Source organism: Melospiza melodia, chromosome 9 (assembly GCF_035770615.1).
Source record: "Melospiza melodia melodia isolate bMelMel2 chromosome 9, bMelMel2.pri, whole genome shotgun sequence".
Classification (NCBI taxonomy): domain Eukaryota; kingdom Metazoa; phylum Chordata; class Aves; order Passeriformes; family Passerellidae; genus Melospiza; species Melospiza melodia.
This window is the reverse complement of record NC_086202.1, coordinates 35,296,822-35,312,323: the sequence shown is the minus strand read 5'-3', so window position 1 is coordinate 35,312,323 and position 15,502 is coordinate 35,296,822. Positions and strand designations below refer to the sequence as shown.

Genomic DNA, 15,502 nt, shown 5'->3' with positions numbered 1-15,502 from the left:
AGCGGGGAGCTGCAGCCCAGCCCCTGCCCCGGCACCTGCACTGCACCCACCTGGTTGGGCAGGGTCTGGATCCTCTGGGCGTTCCACTTGAACGGCATGTTGGGGTTGTACGTGGCTTCTACCAGAACTCTGTCACCCACCTGAGGGGTCTTGCCTTTGACAGCGCTGCAAATGTTACAGAAAATGGGTGTGAGAGGCTTCTTTAGCTTGGCTTTTTTGCATGTTTCATTTGAAGATGGGAGACAGTAGGCAAAATTAATTTAAAAAAAAGCTTACGGGAAGAGCATCTACCCCCAAATTCAGCATTAGTTGCTTCAGTTCAGGTATGTACAGGAACGTAGTAATTCCCTGTCTTGGGCCCTAAGGGGAAAGTTCCCCAAACAGCACCAAGTTAAGACATGCAGACAGTAGGTTTTGTGCTTTTAATCACCCACAAATTCTGCAATTTTCTATTACATGAAGCTAGCAACCTCTGGATCTCCCAGCTTTGGGCTTTGCATTAAAAAAATTCAAAAGTTCGCATGAAGTACTGTCACAGACACATTTTATGAAAAATCCTTTCCTTAGGATTTTTTCTCCTGAGAAGCTAAGAGACCTCAGGAACAAAATGTAAACAATGATTATCTGCTGCTGTGGAATGCAACAGGTGGATCTGTGACTGGTCTCATGTGGTTGTTTCTAATTAATGGCCAATCACAGTCAGCTGGCTCAGACTCTCAGTCAGTCACAAGCTTTTGTTATCATTCCACTTCTTGCATGCTAGTCTTCTGATAAAATGCTTTCTTCTATTCTTTTAGTATAGCTTTCATATCATAAAATAATAAATCAAGCCTTCTGAAACATGGAGTCAGATGCTCATCTCTTCCCTCATTCTGGGACCCCTGTGAACAGCAGCACAAAGTACCTCAGACATCTATTAACCTCTCTGACTTTCTCTGCTGAATGAAAACAACACGGTACTGCACACAGAATTAGGGTGCAGCCATCTCCACTTTTGACTACTGAGAGCATCACAAAGTGATCACATCTGCAGGCGAGCGCCCACAGCTTACCTAAGCTGAAAAAAGACATCTTCATCCACAAAGCCGAAGGTGTCGTGCAGCTTGGTGACCACTCCCGTGAAGACCCGCTGCTTCTGGGGCTGGGTCTGCTGCTGGCTGGAGCGAGGGGCGGGGTAGGACACGGTGATCTGCGCTGCCGGCTGCGGCGTGGACAGGCTCAGGCTGGTGGGCAGCGCCACCGCCGGCTGCAGGCAGAACAGAGCAAGGCTCAGCGCTGGCACGGCTGCCACCGACGGGGAGCAGCTCCTCCAGCCACAGAAATAACAGTTTAACTTCATTAGAGCACCTAGAACTGACACTGCAGGCAGAACAGAGCAGAGCTCAGCGCCGGCACGGCTGCCACCGACGGGGAGCAGCTCCTCCAGCCACACAAATAACAGTTTAACTTCATTAGAGCACCTAGAACTGACATTGCAGGCAGAACAGAGCAAGGCTCAGCGCTGGCACGGCTGCCACCGACGGGGAGCAGCTCCTCCAGCCACACAAATAACAGTTTAACTTCATTAGAGCACCTAGAACTGACACTGCAGGCAGAACAGAGCAGAGCTCAGCGCTGGCACGGCTGCCACCGACGGGGAGCAGCTCCTCCAGCCACACAAATAACAGTTTAACTTCATTAGAGCACCTAGAACTGACATTGCAGGCAGAACAGAGCAGAGCTCAGGGCTGGCACGGCTCCTCCAGCCACAGAAATAACAATTTAACTTCATCAGAGCACCTAGAACTGACATTGCAGGCAGAACAGAGCAGAGCTCAGGGCCGGCACGGCTGCCACTGACAGGGAGCAGCTCCTCCAGCCACAGGAATAACAATTTAACATGACTAGAGCACCTAAAATACAAATTTCAGGTAAAACAAGTCAACGCTCAGGGCTGTCACAGCTGCCACGCCGACAGGGAGCAGCTCCTCCAGCCACAGAAATAAGTTTAACATCATTAGAGCACCTAGAACTGACATTTCAGGTAAAACACAGGAACACTCAGTGCTCTCACACTGCCAGGGAGCAGCTCCTCCAGCCACAGAAACTGCTGTTTAACATGGCTAGAGCACCTAGAACTGACATTTCAGGTAAAACAAAGGAACACTCAGTGCTCTCACACTGCCAGGGAGCAGCTCCTCCAGCCACACATACAGCAGTTAATGTGACTAGAGCACCTAGAACAGATATTTCAGATGACGGAAGTTTCTTGTGGTTTTTGTCAGGTTGTTGGTTTTTTTTAAGATTATATGCTTCTTACTTTAATGAAGATTGGTTTTGTTTATCATTCTTTTTTGTAAGAGTCAGCTTCCCCCAAAAATGTACCTTGTCCAGACAAAAAGCATGAGGATGCATTACTGTCTACAAAATGTACCTTGTGCAGATAAAAAGCGTGAAGATGCATTACTGTCTACAAAATGTACCTTGTCCAGACAAAAAGCATGAAGATGCATTACTGTCTACAGGCAACACACACAGTGGGCCTGAAGTGGAGATAAATCCCCAGCTTTGCTAGGAATAAATGCTTACGAGGTCATTCTGCATTCATATCCCACCTGGAATCAGAAGTCAGTAAATCTGAGGACAACACAAACCCTTCCCTAGCTCAACAGGTCATGCACTCCCCTTACAAAAGCAGAACACAGTAAGGTAATGAAATCAAGTCAAACATTTTTACCTTTTTAAAGCCTGTTTAAAAGTTCAAGTGAAAATGGAACTAGAGGAATTTGCAATGTGTTAAATGGCTGCATGTTTTAAACCCATCAAGCTCAGCAAGGTTCTTTTTAAACCTCTTTATACACATACTGTTAATAGAGGAAAATAAATTCCTTCAGAGAGAAGAGAAAGATTTTCCCCATTTGTTATTTACTGCAAAATAAATGGACACTTGAAGTTCAAACAAAAAAACAAAAAAAAAAAAAAATCATCAACACATATGTTCCCTTCAAGATTAAGGAAGAGTGGTTGCTATTAATTTTTGAAACCAAGGCTATGCATATTTTAACATCTGGATGAAACAAACCTGTACCAATAAAATGTTCATTCATATTAGTTCATTTTACAGATTAAAATACCAAGATGTCACAAATTTGCACTCTTGCATTATCTGTGTTTGGGGATGAAGACCAAACAATAAAGCCAAACTAACCTGAGTTAAAAGGGTCTGCTGAGGTTGCTGCAACTTAAAATAAATAAAGTTATAAATTAATTTTATATGCTTAAGGAAATTGTACAATTCTACCTCTTCTTTACAAGTAAGACTTTTTGCTTAATCTGAGTCAGTTAATAGTCCTTTAGGGCTTGGTCATTTCAGCAGTTTGCACATCTGTAAAACTGTGCCTCTGGGGTTAATTTTGAGATTGTATAACCCAGGTTTATACAGAAAGGAGAAATACTGAATTTTTTTGAACTGAAAGTTAATAGCAATACCAAAAAAATTTTGGCAGCTGGAACAGCTTAGGTATGTAATTCCCTTGTACTTTTATTCTTTTTTAAAAATCCTGTTAAGTTAGAAGATCATAATAAAAATCCAAAAGGGAACGTTTTTGGACAGCGTCTTTCCAGCAGTTAAAATACACGGCCCTGTTTGGAGCAAAGTTCAGCAGAAAATCATTTACACATGGAACAGAAAGTATTTCTAAAATTTGTTTTTGCAGGAAGGTAGGCAGGTTTCCATTCTGCACACATCTTTCCAAGTTTATGAACTTCAAGCTCTCTTTTGCCACACAAAGTTTCTTTATGTTACTTAAGTTTCTTTAACAACTTCCCACATGAGGATGATTTCGGAGACAAATCCTACAAGACACACAATCAACATTATTTTAAAGTTATTTGTGATGTACACAGTAAGAATCAGACAAACCTGTTGCTGTACACTATAGAGAGTCTGTTGAGGTTGTGAATATTGCTGAAACAGATAAAAGCAAAATATCTCATAAACAGGAGAATTATTACCGCAATAACATCAAATATCAGTTACCTGCTTAGCGAGTTCTAGATAAAAACAATTAACCTTTAACAATTTTAATTTAAAAATAACTAATAATATCAATGTATATAATTTTCATAACAAATGTATATAATTTTCATAATATCAATGTATATAATTTTCATAATATCAATGTATATAATTTTTGTAACAATTATTCTGAGCCTGTAGAGTGGGCCCTGATGTTCTCTTTCTAAAGTCAGCAATTTTTGTTAAGCCTGATGCTTAAGATGGTATTTAAGTCACATTACAAAATCATGCAAAACCCCATAAAGGAGATAGAGATATATATATATAGAGAGAGAGAGGTGGGAGATACTTGAGATTCTCAGTTTAGATGCAGCAAAACCCATTCTCCCAAAGGACTAAAAATCGGCTCCTCTACAGCCCAACTTCCCACTAATTCTCTTTCTAGCTAAAGTCAGCAATTTTTGTTAAGCCTGACGCTTAAGGCACGTTACAAAATCATGCAAAATCCCATAAAGGATATATATATATACACATAGAGAGAGAGATGGGAGATACTGAGATTGTCAGCTTAGATGCAGCACCCCCATTCTCCCACAGCGCTACCACTCAGCTCCTCCCCATCCCAACTTCCCCCTAACCAACTCCACCTCTGCCATCTATGCCCGCCCATCCCGCCATGGATAAGAGACAGGTTCACACTGCGATGTTCACCATTTGCCATTCTCCTTTCCTCCTGGGTCCTTTAGCCGGCCGCAGTTCGGGCAGCGCCGGCCGCGGTGGGTGCTTTACCTGCTGCAGGGCCGCGGCCGCGGCTGCCGCCTGCTGCTGGAGCGCGGCGCTCTGGCTCAGCTGGTAGTTGGCGGGGCTCTGCGTGGTCAGCCCCGCGGCTGCCAGCGCCGTCTGCTGCGTGTAGATGGTCGGGGAGGCTCCCAGCAGCGAGGGCTGCTGCACGCCCAGGGCAGCTGCGGAGACACGGAGGGAGGGAGGGAAGGGGGGACGCGGCCGGTGAGCGCCCGCAGCTCCGCGGCCAGGCCAGCCCGCCTCACGCAGGCCGCGCGGCGCGGTGCTCACCTCAGCCAGGAGCACCGAGGCGGGGAAGCAACTTCCCAAACACAACACGAGGCATCGCATCCCAACACCCTCCCTTCTAAACTGATCTAGCAAGCTTTTCTTCTAAATTCATCTAGTGAGCCACAGCAGAGGAGCAGAGACCATGATGGTGGGGAAGATGGAACAGGAAAGCCTTATAAATGTGATTGTCTGGCAAAAGATTTTGAGAATGTGGAAACTGTAAGCAAGATTGAAATGAAGGCAAGCTTTGAGATACCTCAGTTACAGAACAACTGGAAAACAATGATGTAGCCAAACTGAAAGCAATCCCCTTTTGATGGAACAACTCCCTCTGCTTGCAGACAGGCCCAAGGGTCAGAGCAGACCCTACAGCTTGGCAGAAGGGGCCCAAAGAGGAGTTTTTATGGTTTAAAATGTAACACAGGATGGTAATGTAATGATTCATAGGCTGTATGGAAATGCTATAGGATTTGTATATTGTACTAGATTTTACTCTCTTGCCCTCTCATCCTCTCTGCCCCTCTCTCCTCTCATCCTGCTCCAGCCGTGTCTGGCAGCCCCCAGCAGGGCCCTTTGCAATAAACCCCAAGTTCCACAACCTAACTTAAAAAAATCTCTCGTTTTCGTCCGTCCCGATTGTCCCACCCCGCAACGCTCCTACAGTGAATCAACTTCCCAAATTCAACACAAAGCATCACATCCCACTAGCTTCTCTTCTAAACTGATCTACCAAGCTTCTCTTCTAAATTCATCTACCAACCATGTAGCTACGATACTTTCTGAAAAATCCTTTCCTTAGGATTTTTCCTCCTGAGAAGCTCAGAGGCCTCAGGAACAAAATGTAAACATGGATTATCTGCTGCTGTGGAATGCAACAGGTGCATCTGGGATTGGTCTCATGTGGTTGTTTCTAATTAATAGCCAATCACAGTCAGCTGGCTCGGACTCTCTGTCTGAGACACAAACCTTTGTTATCATTCCATTCCTTTTCTATTCTTAGCCAGCCTTCTGATGAAACCCTTTCTTGTATTTTTTTAGTATCGTTTCAATATAATATATATGATAAAATAATAAATCAGCCTTCTGAAACATGGAGACAGATCCTCATCTCTTCCCTCAACCTCAGACCCCTGTGAACACTGTCACAGAGGCTTTTCTTATAAATTCATCTACCAATAGTGACCCACAGGAGAGGAGCAGAGACCATTACACATCTCTGCTTCCATTCTCATGATTTTCCAGCTCTGTAGTTGTCATCTCCACCTGCACCCACCCCCTCCCCCGTGTACTTCCTTGGACAACCTTTATTTGGATGAGCCAAATGAAGATTGCTGCTCTGCTCTGTCAATACATTGCATTCTGCTGAGGGCAAGAGAAAGCTTTACTGTAACAGCATCTGTGAGACAGAGGCTCATGGAACGTGTCCTCTGAAATCACCAAGTTTTTGCTTCGCTCAGTGCTGTCTTTGTGCCCTGTGAAGGGGGGGGCTGGTGGAGAAGGAGCAGCCTTGGAACAACAGAGTTTAATCAGGCTGCATGTGCAAGGGGACTCAAGCTCTCTGCAGCTCTCAATAGGAAGGGTTTGTGCTGCCTAGAAGGAAAGATTAGTTTATTTTGTTGTCATGCTGGCTTTTAATTCACCACAGAACATAAACAGATCAGGAGGAGCAGCTATGCACAGGCTGTGCTTCTGGACAAGGTATGCTCAAGGTTTACAGAGGGATCTCCTGGGTGACAAAGAGCCCTGCAAAATGCAAATCTCAGCAAAAAGCTGCAAACCTATCTGGAAACCTGCTCCCTCTCTGGCAGGAGTTTTGCAAAAAGTTACGGGCAGCTGCATGATCAAATATCACTTCATTAAACTATCAGCCTAGTGCACATGTTTAAATAAAACCAGAGAGAAACTGGGCAGGGAAACACACTGCCAGCAAAAACAGGTCAGGCAGCCATCTTCAGAACTGAGCAACACTCAGGATTAACACAGCTCTTCTCTCTTCCAAAGCCCTCAGAGACACACAGGGGAATGAGGAACAGGTTTGCAGTGTTCCTGCAGAGTTTGTACTCTGTTCTTACTGATGCAAAAGGAACCTTTCACTCCTGACCCAGGGATGCAGTAAAACCCTGCTTGTAGCTGGGGACTGTCACCATAAACAATGCTGTACCCCCTCCACAGGTATAATAATATATAATATATATATATTATAATATATATAATAATATATAATATAATAATAATGTCACCCTCCCCACCTTACCACACTGCCCTTTCCAGCAGAGCAGACCCTGCTGATGGCACTGATCATCTCATAATTTTGGAATGAAATACATAAACAGCACTGAAAATAATTCCTATCGCTATGATCTCTACCAAATATTGCCACACAAGCATTCCAGGAAGTAAGAGGATTTTAAAAATGAAATCAAGCATTCTGCAGTGTACAGCATATCATTAACTTTCCCCCCTGGAAAATTCCAAAATTTGCATGTCTTTAGAAGCCAGCAAACAAAATTTGAGGCTTCTCTCCTGACAAACCCTCCACTGTCTTCATCCTCCTGCTTGATCACCAGCTGCAATCTGAATGTGCAGCTTGGACCATCCAGAAGGAGACCCTCAACTGGACCCTCACCACTGTCTCACACAACACACCTTAAACACACCTTCAAATACAATTTACAAGCTTTGCTGCTGTATCCTGGGACTTTTCTTGGCTGGAACACTTTGCTGGCTCAGTCAGTGCATTCATCTTTCCCCTCTCTCTTCCACACGCCGAGCAGAAATTCCCATTAGTGCAGCAATCTGCTGCCACCTTTGAACGTGTGAGACTATGCCAGCTACTGTCACTCAGTCCAAAGTTCCATCCCAATGTTGTTCCAGCACAGGGGGATGGAGGTGGGAAGCATTACCAAAAGCAAATTTCACAAGTTTTCTCCTAATTTGTGTACCAACAAAAATGCCTACTCCCAAAACCAGATTCTGGGACTATTCAGTTTTATTATGGCAATTTCCACTTCAGCACAATTATCTCAAGCAATTCCCAGCCCATCCTAAGACCCTTATCTCATTTTGTCAACTAAGAAAAACCAAGAAATTTTGCCATCTCTACTGAGCATTTCCTATTAACTGGGTGTCTATAGTCTACAACACTGCAGATCAACCTACTGAGAAAGGGCAGAGACAAAAGGCAGCCAAAATCCTCTCAGAAGATAACACCTGTAGTAACAAGTTTTTCAAAGCTGGATCTTGTTCCCACTGATTTGCCCCAAAGTATTCCAGGACTTTCATCTGACTGCCTTTCATCTGTGCACTCATCTTGGTCAAACAGGCTCCAATTAATTAGGCAACTGAGCTTGCATTACCAGTTAAAAATAAAAAAATAAAGGAACAAAAAGGAAAAATCACACAGAAAAACAAGAGAGAGAATGAATCAGACTGAGTCTGCAATCCACATCTGACTGCCACAAGCATCTGCAGTGGCAAACAACAGCTCCTCAGGGTTTGTAATCATGTCAGTAAGTAGTGATGGAGATGCCTTCCTTCAGATGCAGGGCAAGCAACCCCCCTGGCACCAAACACTGAGGGGCACCTCCAGCTGGCAGGCTCAGACAGAAGCTGGGCTCCCAGGCTGCAGCTCTGGGCTGGGTTACAGACACTGCAACCAACACAAAGACAGCATTTACTATCCCTCTTCCTACCCCTAAACCCTAAAGATCCCTAGAAGTTTGGGAAGCATATTCAAAATACACAGCTACAGATGTCCCCTTGGTCAGTGATGTGGATTTATTAGAATCACAGTAAGGAGTGCCCCGTGCAGGGCTTGGGACACTGCTCACAGCTGTCAGAAATGGTGACGCTGGGTCCTTGCCCTTCCAAGTTCCTTTAAGCCTCACACACTTGCAACACAAACACCACACAAGCTACCCCAAACCCACTCCTCTAACAGGCACACACAAAGCAGGCTCATTTGTCATGGGACAAATGTGTTTACAGGCAGCAGCACCCTGAGCACAGCTCCTGCTCCTCAGGGGCTGACACTCAGCACAGCTCAGCCTGTCCCTGCAGGGGCTGCAGCACCATCAGCTGCACCATGAAACCCTCACACAGCACAGACAGCACCAAGCAGGCAGAACACAGCAGGGCCAGGACCCCCCCAGCACCACAGCTCCATAAAAGCACACAGCTTTTCATCATGGCCATGCACAGGGCAAGCACCGGGACACAAAAAATGAAAAGCCAGAGAGGAGGAGGGAACTCTCCTTTGCATCATTATGCAAGTTAAAGTCATTTTCTGTAATAGGCATGATTTAATCTATTCTTTAACAATGCTCAGCTACCACGGTGGGGGCTTTATTCTGGTTTTAGCCTTGTGATGCACAAAAGCATGAGATGAGGAGCAGGCAAAAATTCACTGCGTTCCATGTAGGAGTTTGCCTTCACACATCCATCTCTGCTGGCACCTGGAATTGCACATCCCTCTTCTAATTCCTCAGAGAGTAATTAATAAACCCTCCCAGAGGGATCACAGACCCTTCATTACACAGCCCTCAGTCCACAACCAGTGTGCCACCCCTTAATAATAAAGAGCTTTAACTCATTTAGTTGCTTCTTCACCAGGGATGGCCAAGACAGCCTCCACATCAGAAATTTTAAAAAATCCCTAAACCAAAGCAATGAAAAACACAAACCCCCCAACACTGATCCTACCCTTTTTGTAATAATCAAATTGGGTTCCTAGCACCATCACTCACTGCTTCAGACAGCTTGAAAATAACCATATATCATGTTTGTGTTACAAAAATCCAGATCTCCTTCCCTCACAGCCAAGCACCTCAAAGCTCTGGAGAAGGAACCTGACACTTGGATAAAAACAGCTGGCATGCATAAATACATGCAACAGCTTTGGCCAGCCCTCTGAAAGGGTGATTTTAAACTGAGTTTACTATCACTGAGGTTCACAAGGACAATCCAATCTGCACCATTTCTTGGGTGCTGAGCAGCAGGTGAGGCTGGTCAGCAACACCTGAGCTCTCAGCACCTCTTCCTTGGGAATACAGCCTCCCTGAAGGCCACAACTTCACACTGAAAGGGGCAAGCTCCAGCACAAACACTGTTCTTCAGCTCCCAGCAGGGTCAGAGAGCACTGCTCACCTCCCAAAAGATGCTTCCTGTGCTCCTGGTCTGCATTAAAAATTAAAAAAGCAGGGGAACAAGTATGCACTGAAACAGCAGCTGGGCAGAAGAATGCCAGGGGAAGGAAGAGGATGCAGTCACTCCCTGGGATGCACAGTGTGAGTGCAGCAGTGCCATGGGAACCACTGCAGACACAGGATTCACCCTGGGAAAGGAACTGAGTCAGGAGAGGAGAAGGATTCCCACCCCAGAGATGTCACACACCTCCAAAAATGTCACACACTCCCTGTCACAGACACATTTTATGGAAAACCCTTTCCTTAGGATTTTTCCTCCTGAGAAGCTGAGAGACCTCAGGAACAAAATGCAAACAATGGTTACCTGCTGCTGTGGAATGCAACAGGTGCATCTGGGATTGGTCTCATGTGGTTGTTTGTAATTAATGGCCAATCACAGTCAGCTGGCTCAGACTCTCTGTCCGAGACACAAACCTTTGTTATCATTCCATTCCTTTTCTATTCTTAGCCAGCCTTCTGATGAAACCCTTTCTTCTATTCTTTTAGTACAGTTTAATATAATATATATGATAAAATAATAAATCAGCCTTGTGAACCATGGAGTCAGATCCTGTCTCCTCCCTCATCCTCAGACCCCTGTGAACACGGTCACAATTCCCAAGCTTTGCCAGGCTGGCATTGCCAAAGGAGCTGTGACATGAGCTCCATGCCAAACCCAGACCCCTCTGAGTGCCACAGCACTGCTGAGCTCTCCTCACTCTGCACAACACAACTCCAACATTTCATTAACAAATTTCTGGACTCAAGAAAAGCACAAGGCGGCTCCAGAACTGGAAATGGAAGCACCAAAAATTCATCATGCATCAAACCTTCTGTGCTGCAAGCCAACATGCAAATGGAGCCAGACAGGTTTGCTAAACAGAGCCTGGCAATTAAAAACACTTCTCAGCTAAATCAAACTCTCTGCCATTATAAGGGTAATACCTCTGGTTATAGGGACCTTTGAGTTCTATCTCAGCATTAAAAAATAAATAACCCCCTTCCCACCCAAGTAACAAATTCCAGAGAACTTCCCACTATGTGGATTATTTCTAATCGATTAATAAAACAAATGAATAAAATAATTTGTAAACGTCGATTCAGGCTGCCCAGGAAATGAAACTCAGGCAGCACTTAGGAAATCTGTAACACCTCACTAGAGCTGGTATTGTTTAGGCCAGAACCATGTAATTTAATAGGAGGTAATTTGATTTACACATCTTGGGCTATGACTGACTGGATATGTTGTTTATTGACTGAAATAATCAATACAAACTCACCTGGGATTTTACTCACACCCCTCAAGAGACCCAAACAACAAACAAAACCAACAGACAGCATCAGGCAACGACTTTTAAAGGCTCTATTGTGGAAAAAACTCCTGATTTAAACCACCTAAATAGACTTTGGGTAAGTCAGTCAGCACTGTGCCACTCTGAAGTGCACAGCCAAGTATGGAATGGCCAAATCCCCGAGGGGTCAGGGCTCAAACACCGAGTGAAAACTGACCTGGCTGAGACACCGCCGTGGCTGTAAACTGAGTAGCCCAAGGGGGATTTTTCTGTCCTCCAAACTGAGCCATGGCAGAAGGTAGAACCGCCCGGGTGTCTATCTTCCGGAATTGCAATCTAGGGAAATAAAATAAAATAAAATAAAATAAAATAAAATAAAATAAAATAAAATAAAATAAAACGCAGCTGCAATCTTTGAAACAAATACCGGCAGGTTATTTTAATTCTAGGGCAAGAAAAAAAAATATCAAAAACACAAAAAAACCCAGACAACAAAAAAAACCAAACCAAAACAAAACAAAAAAATCAAAATCAAACCTCAACACCAGAAAAGAAAAAACAAAAAAAAAGTCTCGAAATATTAGTTTTGCATCCCTAAAGCCTGGTGGGGAACATGCGTCGCGGATGGGGAACACAGAAAGTTGTAAGGCAAGTTATGTTATTTTCCCAAGGCCCGATCGCCATCTCCCACTTCTAAAACCGGGACAAACGCGTCTGCAAACGCGGAAATTCCCATTCGCAGGCACCGAGAGAGGAAGGGAAGGTGCCCGTGCGGCCCCCAGTTCACACTCGCTGTTCGCTCCCCGGCCGTGCCCGGGCAGCGCTGGCGCCGCTCGCGTTCCGCACGGCGGGGCCGGGCCCGGGCACCACGCGGGCCGAGCCGAGCCGAGCCGAGCCGGGCCCGCAGCGGCCCCGCCGCCTCCCCCCGGGCCCGCCAGAGCCGCTTTACCCCGGGCAGGCTCCGCTGCCGGCCGCGTGTGCGGGCCCCGCCGCCGGCCGGAAAGCGCCGCCCGGCAGAACGGCGAAGGCAGGCGGAGGCGGCGGCGCCGGGCCGGGCGGGAAGCGGGAAGCGGGGCCTTCGCGCCCCTTCCCCTCCTCCTCGCCCTCTTTCCCCCCGTGCCCCCGCCCGGCCCCGCTCCGGGCAGCCCCGGCCCCGCGCGCCCCCGGCCCCTCGCGCCGCGCCCGCCGTACCTGCGCGGGCCCGCGCCGCCGCCATCGCCGCCCGCCCCGCGCATGCGCCTCCGCCCCGCTCCACGTCACGCCTGCGACCGCGCGAGGCGGCGCGCGCCCGTCCCGGCCCGGCCGCGTGCGGGGCCCGCGCGCTCGGGGGGGCGGGGCCGCGCCGCCATCTTGGGCGAGGCGGGCGGGGCGGGGCCGCGGCGCCGCCATCTTGCGGCGGGAGCGCCCTGAGGGCAGCGCGGGCCCGGGCCCGGCTCGGGGTCCCTGCGCGGGCCCGGGCCCCGCCCCACCGGGGCTGGCAGTGCTCACACACACCCAACGGGCCCCGTCCCTGCCCGAGATAGGCACCCCCAGCCCCCTCCCGTAGCCGGCACACACGTTCGGGCCGCTCTGCGGGGACAGGGGTCGGCTGAGGTGAGGGCAGGGCAGACGCGCCACAGACGCATCAAAGCTCTTAAGATGCTTTGGGACGGAAATTGCAGGCAGGATCAGTGCAGTAAGCAGTTCAGGAGTTCTGGGCAAGAGGAATTTCTCTGCTTTCCTAGTCTGAGCTGGAAAGGACTTAAAGGATCGTCGATTCCGGCTCTTTGAGTGAGTGGCCGATTCGTGTAGGCGTTGATGGAACTCCTGACCTTGTTACAAACAGCTTTCCATCCCTTAAATAGTTTTTCCACACGATTTTGTTTTGAAGGAGATAGAGACATTAATTCCTACCTACATTTGAGACTAACTCAGCACTTTGTAAATGATAATAGGAGTTTGAAGTGTTACATTGTGATTAAAAACATTAGTGGGTGATGGAATAAAATCCTGAAGCAGCAGCATCAAACTCACTTGCAGTGAGGTGGGTTATCTTGTAGGGTTCCTTTGGAATTGCTGAGGTCTCTGCATCCTCTGCTCAAAGCAAACCACGCTGCTGGGGTGAAAAACAGCTGTACTGGAAGTGGCAGGGGAAAATATCTGCACTTCTGTCTTGTTTCTTAAAATAATTCCAGGCCCCCAGACTGTCTCTTAAGTGCATTGGACAATTTAATCCAAAATTCAAGTCTAAAATACAATAAACTGAACTTTATTGCATACTGCTGCACGAAGTATTTGACAATATATATTTTATGTATATATATGTATATTCTGAACTGGCCAGATCCCTCAAGAAAACAGGAAGGATGTAACAGAATTAAACCAACCTGCTCAGGTTTAGCTGATTGCAAGTAACAATTGGTTGGTTGGTTGGTGTTTTTAAGAGTCCCAGAGAAAGGACAGAAAAGCTTTTGTGCTCTGCTATATTGCAATATTTTATTGCTATACTGCAATAAAATTAAGTGCATTGAGAACAAATTTCTGACAAAGTTTTAAATGAGTAAAAATGTCATGGCATCAATAAATTCTTAACTATTTTGCAGGTAATAGACACCAGAAGCACAGAGGAAACTTTTCATCTTGATGAAAGAGAGAATTTTTTTTCAGTGGAGGAATTGAGAGTGCCCATCCCTGGAGGTTCTGCAGACACAGCTGGGCAGGTGCTGGGAAATCCAACCTGGGCTTTGTTTTCCACCAAAGGTGGCACCAGGTGATGGTTTGGGGTCCCCACCAGCCTGGGGAGCTCTGGGATCTGTGAAGATTGTGAAAAATGTGTATTTTATGTTTGGCTTTTGGCAAATATTCAAATGAATGCTGTCCGTGTTATGTTAGAGAGTTATGCTGTATTAATTTTTTTAGTAGTGTGCTAAATACAGTTTTAGGTTACAACATAATGTTAAAATAGAAACTATAATATTATATAATGTTAAAATAGAAGCTATACTAAGATACATTTTTAAAGAGAGGACTCCCACCAAAATAGCAGCCACAAAACCCCTAAATCTTTCAGAGAAAGAGAATTTATTGCTCCATTATCGAGTTCTTCCCACCTTGCTCAGTCCTAAAGATGCTGTTATGATTCAAAACGAAAAAAATTGACACTGACCAAGCAAAATAATTTGTTCAAATAAAATTTATACATCATGTCTAGAGTATATGAATGTGCAACAGGCTGTTGCTTTTAAGGGTTAATCCTCTGTTAACGTGGGTCCATTTTCGGGTTTATTTTGCTCAGAAAAGGTACCCAGACTGTCTGTAACTTGTTGTCTCTATTGTCTCCTATTGTCCTAATCTCAATTGTTCAAATTATTATTACTCTAATTATATCACAATTTTATAACCATTTTATTACTATTGGAATTTTAAAATTTCAAAGCCAAGTGATTGGTGTTTTTCACAAGATCACATGAAAAAAAAAGAGCTGTAATTCACTTGCCCGGGAAGCACAGGAGCAGGGGCCTGGGATCAAGCCCTCAGCACCTTCAGGGAGGTGCTGGCTCTGTCTCTCAGGTGTGTGGGTTTGTTTCTCAGGTGTGGGGGTTTGTCTCTCAGGTGTGTGGGTTTGTCTCTCAGGTGTGGGGGTTTGTTTCTCAGCTGTGGGGGTTTGTCTCTCAGGTGTGGGGGTTTGTCTCTCAGGTGTGGGGGTTTGTTTCTCAGGTGTGGGGGTTTGTCTCTCAGGTGTGGGGGTTTGTCTCTCAGGTGTGAGGGTTTGTTTCTCAGGTGTGGGGGTTTGTCTCTCAGGTGTGGGGGTTTGTCTCTCAGGTGTGGGGGTTTGTTTCTCAGGTGTGGGGGTTTGTCTCTCAGGTGTTTCTCAGCTGTGTGGGTTTGTCTCTCAGGTGTTTCTCAGCTGTGTGGGTTTGTCTCTCAGGTGTTTCTCAGCTGTGGGGGTTTGCCTGCACACCCAGAGAAGGTTTTCAGCT

The 15,502-nt window shown here is 46.2% G+C and overlaps 1 protein-coding gene and 1 long non-coding RNA gene across 5 annotated transcripts in view; one reads left to right on the top strand and one right to left on the bottom strand.

Moving 5' to 3' along the window:
• The window catches only part of CCAR1 (cell division cycle and apoptosis regulator 1), a 31,912-nt gene extending 19,125 nt beyond the window's left edge, over positions 1–12,787 (bottom strand). Inside the window, exons 1-7 of one of the 4 annotated variants that reach the window (XM_063164209.1) lie at positions 12,735–12,787; positions 11,761–11,879; positions 4,709–4,959; positions 3,902–3,946; positions 3,188–3,220; positions 1,053–1,246; positions 51–165 (exon numbers count right to left, since the gene is read on the bottom strand). In XM_063164209.1, the coding sequence (XP_063020279.1) occupies positions 51–165; positions 1,053–1,246; positions 3,188–3,220; positions 3,902–3,946; positions 4,709–4,959; positions 11,761–11,879; positions 12,735–12,778 (801 nt within the window). In that variant the 5' untranslated portion in view covers positions 12,779–12,787. The remainder of the gene's footprint in view (positions 1–50; positions 166–1,052; positions 1,247–3,187; positions 3,221–3,901; positions 3,947–4,708; positions 4,960–11,760; positions 11,880–12,734) is intronic. The other 3 variants (XM_063164211.1, XM_063164210.1, XM_063164212.1) reach the window with 3 other exon arrangements.
• A 194-nt stretch (positions 12,788–12,981) lies between these two features.
• Positions 12,982–14,925, top strand: LOC134421695 (uncharacterized). Its single transcript, XR_010028664.1, has 2 exons — positions 12,982–13,313; positions 14,126–14,925. It is a non-coding gene; the product is annotated as an uncharacterized LOC134421695 (long non-coding RNA).
• The last annotated feature ends 577 nt before the right edge of the window (positions 14,926–15,502 follow it).